General features: G+C 37.4%; 1 protein-coding gene across 1 annotated transcript; it reads left to right on the top strand.

Moving 5' to 3' along the window:
* Positions 1-53: 53 nt before the first annotated feature.
* LOC102838589 (olfactory receptor 18-like) lies at positions 54-869 on the top strand. The gene has a single exon (XM_006878025.1). It carries the CDS (start codon positions 54-56, stop codon positions 867-869), a length of 816 nt encoding a protein of 271 aa, XP_006878087.1.
* The last annotated feature ends 3,938 nt before the right edge of the window (positions 870-4,807 follow it).

Here is a 4,807-nt window from a genome sequence, read left to right as displayed (position 1 = left end):
CAGAGATGCAACACCAACTCTTTGAGCTGTTCCTCTTCATATACCTGATCACAATGTGTGGAAACCTGCTCATCATCCTGGCAGTCAGCTCTGATCCCCACCTCCACAAGCCCATGTATTTCTTCCTCTGCAACCTGTCCTTGGCTGACATTGGCTTTGTCTCCACTATAGTCCCAAAGATGCTGATGAACATCCAGACACAGAGCCAATCCATCACTTATTTGGGATGCCTAATACAAGTGTCCTTTACTTATCTCTTTGCATGTCTGGACAATCTGTTCCTTACTGTGATGGCTTATGACCGGCTAGTGGCTATTTGTCACCCCCTTCACTACACAATGATCATGAACCCCAGGCTCTGTGGCTTGTTAGTTATGGTATCTTTCCTTATCAGCATTCTGGAATCCCAGCTACATATTTTAATGGTGTTACAACTTACTTTCTGCTCAGATGTGACAGTCCCTAGTTTCTTCTGTGACCCTCCACAACTCTTCAACCTTGCTTGTTCTGACACTTCCACCTATACCATACTGATGTATTTTTTTGGTGTTATCTTTGGTGGTGTTCCAGTCTCTGGGATTCTTTTCTCTTACATTCAAATTATTTCCTCCATTCTGAGAGTCTCATCTTCAGGTGGGAGATATAAAGCCTTTTCCACCTGTGGCTCTCACCTATCAGTTGTTTGTTTATTTTATGGAACAGGACTTGGGTCGTACTTCAGTTCAGCTGTCAAATCTTCTGCCAGGAATGGTGCAGTGGCCTCAGTAATGTACAGCATTGTAACCCCCATGCTGAACCCCTTCATCTACAGCCTGAGGAACAGGGACATAAAAAGAGCTCTAAGGAGATGCCTCAGTAGCACAAACTAATCTCAAAGTTGTGTCATATTCACTGGCATATGGGTTCAAAAAGATGGCAAGAAATAACATCTGCAATCTGAAATCTTGCCTGGTTGGTTTCACAATTTTTGTAGCTCTCAATGGTTCAAAGTTGAGTTTCCATACCTGAACATTGTTTCCTTTGTCACATCTTTAATAGGATATGGGAAGAATTCTGGGGTATGTCAATTGGCAGGATCAAATCCTATTATAGTTATGTCATTTTCTGTAGTTTCTCACCTATGACCTCGGTTTATAGTTAAAATGTACAATTCTCTTTCTCTGTACTTATAATCTTCATTCTGTATCTTAATTAATATCTACTATTCAGAGTGGATATCATTGCTGATGTCCAATGGATCTTGGCTAAAGGCAGAGGATATCAGAAAGTTGTTTACCTGTGCTTTATGGACTATACCAAGGATTTTGATTGTGTGGTTCATGACAAGCTATGGACAATATTGTGAAGTATGAATATTCTAGAAATGTAATTGTGCTCATGAGGAATCTGTACATAGACCAGGAGGTAGTTGTTCATACAGAACATGGGAACACTGAATGGTTTAAAATTAAGAACGGAAAGTGACAGGGTTGTATTCTTTCACCATACTTACTAAAATTGTTGCTGAGCAAATAATCTGAGAAGGTGAGTTTTATGAAGAAAAGCATGGCATCAATATTGGAGAATGATTCATTAACAACCTGGGATATACAGATGTTATAACCTTGCTTGCTGAAAGTGAAGAGATCTTAAAATATTTACTGATGAAGATAAAAGAGCACAGCCTTCAGTATGGATTACATCTCAATGTAAAGAAAACAAAAATCCTCACTACTGCACCAATAAACCACATTCAAAGGAGAAAAGATTGAAGTTGTCAAGTATTTCATTCTTCTTAGATCAACTATCGATACTCATGGAAGCAGGAGTCAAGAAATCAAAAGATGCCTTGCATTAGGCAAATCTGCTGCACAAGAACTTTTTAAAGTGTTGAACAAAGATGTCAGCTTGAGGACTAAGGTGTGTGTGACCCAAGCTATGGTATTCCCAATAACCTCATATGTATGTGAAAGCTGGCCAGTGAATAAGGAAGGCCATAAAAGAATAGATGTTTTTGAGTTATGGTGTTTGAGGAGAATATTGAAAGTGCCATGGGCTTCCAAAAGAATCATCAGATCTGTGTTGGAAGAAGTGCAGCCAGAGTGTTCCTTGTAGGCTAAGATGGCCAAACTTCATCTCTCAAGTTTCAGACATATTGTGAGGAGGGATCAGTCACTGGAGGATGATATCATGTTTGGTAATGTGGAGGGTCAGAGAAAAAGAGGAAGACCCTAGCAAGATGGATGGTCAAAGAGGTAGCATAACTGGTCTCCAGCATAGCACCAATTGTGAGGTTGGCTCAGGATCAGGCAGTGTTTTGTTTTGTTGTACATAGTGTTGTTATGAGTCAGTACTAACAAAATGACACTTAACAACAACTACAACCTAGAGTATAATATGTATGAAGGAGAATATTCAAAGTAGCATGGACTGCCAAAAATAAAAACAACTGTGTATTAGAAGAATTATAGCAAGAATGCTCCTTAGCAACCAGAAAGGCCAGACTTTCTCTCTCATAATTCAGACATATAATCAGGAGGGACCCTGGAGAAGGACATCGTGCTTGGTAAAGTGGAAGGGCAGCGACAAAGAGGAAGACTACCTAATGAGATGGACTGCCAGTACAAGTAGCAATGGGATCAGGCATTGCAACAATTGTCAGGTTGGTATAGGACTGGGCAATATTTTGTATACATGGTCACTAAGAGTCGATGTTGACTGGATGGCACCTAACAACACTAAATACATGAAGAAATTTAGGCACATGGAAGAACTAGAGGTAAAAGAGTTAAACAGAAAAAAATCAAAGGGCAGCTCAAGAGTACAAAGTAAAATATAATCAACTGTGCAAAGATCTTGAATTAGAAAATCAAAAGAGAAGAACATGCTTAGCATTTCTTAAGATGAAAAAGTGAAGATACATTTCAAGTCTCAAATTGCAATATTAAAAGATTCAAAGATCCAGGAAGAATTAAAGGAATATGAAAGGCATATACTGACTTACTTTGCAAAAAAATTTGTTGATGCACAACTGTTTCAAGAGGCAACATACGATCAAAAACTTATGGTACTGGAAGCAGAAGGTCAAGCTGCACTGATAATATTGATAAAAAAAACAAAGCTTCAGGAATTGATAGAATACCAACTGAAATCTTTCAGCAAACTGATACAATGTTTAAACACTCACTTGTATATGCCAAGAGATTGGAAAAACAAGTACCTGCCCAATCAACTGGAAAAGATTCATGTTAGAGTCAATTTAATCAAAAGATTTCACAACATAAAATAAAAAATTTAAAGAATATCATTAATGTCACATGCAATCAAATTTTTCTTTAAAAAATTCTAAAACAGTTGCAGCAATATAGGGAAGTGCCAGAAATTCAAGTCAGGTTCAGAAGTGGATGAAGAATGAGGGATATCATTGCTGTCATCAGATGCATGTTGACTAAAAGCATAAATGTCAGAAACGTGTTTACTTGTGTTTTATTATCTATGGAACGTCATTTGACTGTGTGAATCATAACTAACAATGGATTACACCGCAAAAACAGGTATTCCAGAACACTTTACTGTGCTCATAAGGGACTTGTACATAGAACAAGAGGCAGCTGTTTGAACATAACAAAAGAACACTGAGTGGTTGAAAACCAGTAAAGGTATGTGCCAGGGTTATATCCTTTCACAAACTTACTCAAACTGAAAAAATAATATGAGAAACTGGATTATACGAAGGAGACCATGACATCAGGATTGGAAGAAGATTCATTAACAAACAGATATACAGATGAAATGACCTAGTTTTCTGGAAGTAAGATGACTAAAACAACTTACAGATAAAGATCAAAGATGAACAACCTTCAGTATAGATTGGTTATATGCAGATGGCAAAACCTTTCTTGCTAGATATGAAAATGACTTAAAATAGATATGATGAAGATCAAAGAGTATGTTCATTCTTCATTGTGGATTGCACTTCAAAGCAAAGAAAACTGAAATCCCACTACAAGACCCATAAATCACAATGAAAAATGGAGAAAAGACTGAAGTCGTCGAAGATTTCAAGTTTCTTGGATCCATAATCAACACTAATGAAAGTAACAGTCAAGAATGTAAATGACATAGTACATTAGGCAAATCTGCTGCAAAAGACCTCTTTAAAATGTTTAAAAGTAAATATGTCAATTTGAGGACTAAGGTGCTCCTAATTCAACTCATGGTATTTTTAATTACTTCTTATGCATTTGAAAGTTGGACAATGAATAAGGAACACCATAGAAGAATACATGCATTTGAATTATGTATGATGTCAGTAATGAATATTGAATATGACTACCAGAAAATAAAGAAATGTATCTTAGAAAATATATAGCCATAATATTTTTGTTGTGGTTGTTGTTAGGTGCCATCGAGATGGTACCAACTAATAGAGAACTTATGCATAGCAGCACGAAACACTGCCCGATCCTGGGCCAACCTTACTACAGTTGTCAACGTTTGAATCCATCAATGATTCCACTTGACCAATCCATCTCATTAGTGGTCTTCCTTTTTTCTCTGACCCTCAATCTTACCAAACATGATGTCCTTCCACACAATATGTCCAAAGTGTGAGAGATGAAGTTTGGCCATCTTGACCTCTAAGAACACTCTGGCTGCACTTCTTCCAGAATGGATATATTGGTTCTTTTGACAGCCCATGGAACTTTCAATATTCTCCTTCAACACCATAACTCAAAAACATCATTTATTCTACGGTCTTCCTTATTCACTGTCCAGCTTTCACATGCATATGAGGCCATTGAAAATACCATGGCTTGGGTCAGGC

This window comes from Chrysochloris asiatica, unplaced genomic scaffold, assembly GCF_000296735.1.
Source record: "Chrysochloris asiatica unplaced genomic scaffold, ChrAsi1.0 scaffold01161, whole genome shotgun sequence".
In the NCBI taxonomy this organism is placed as follows: domain Eukaryota; kingdom Metazoa; phylum Chordata; class Mammalia; order Afrosoricida; family Chrysochloridae; genus Chrysochloris; species Chrysochloris asiatica.
This window is presented reverse-complemented; position numbering and strand designations above follow the sequence as displayed.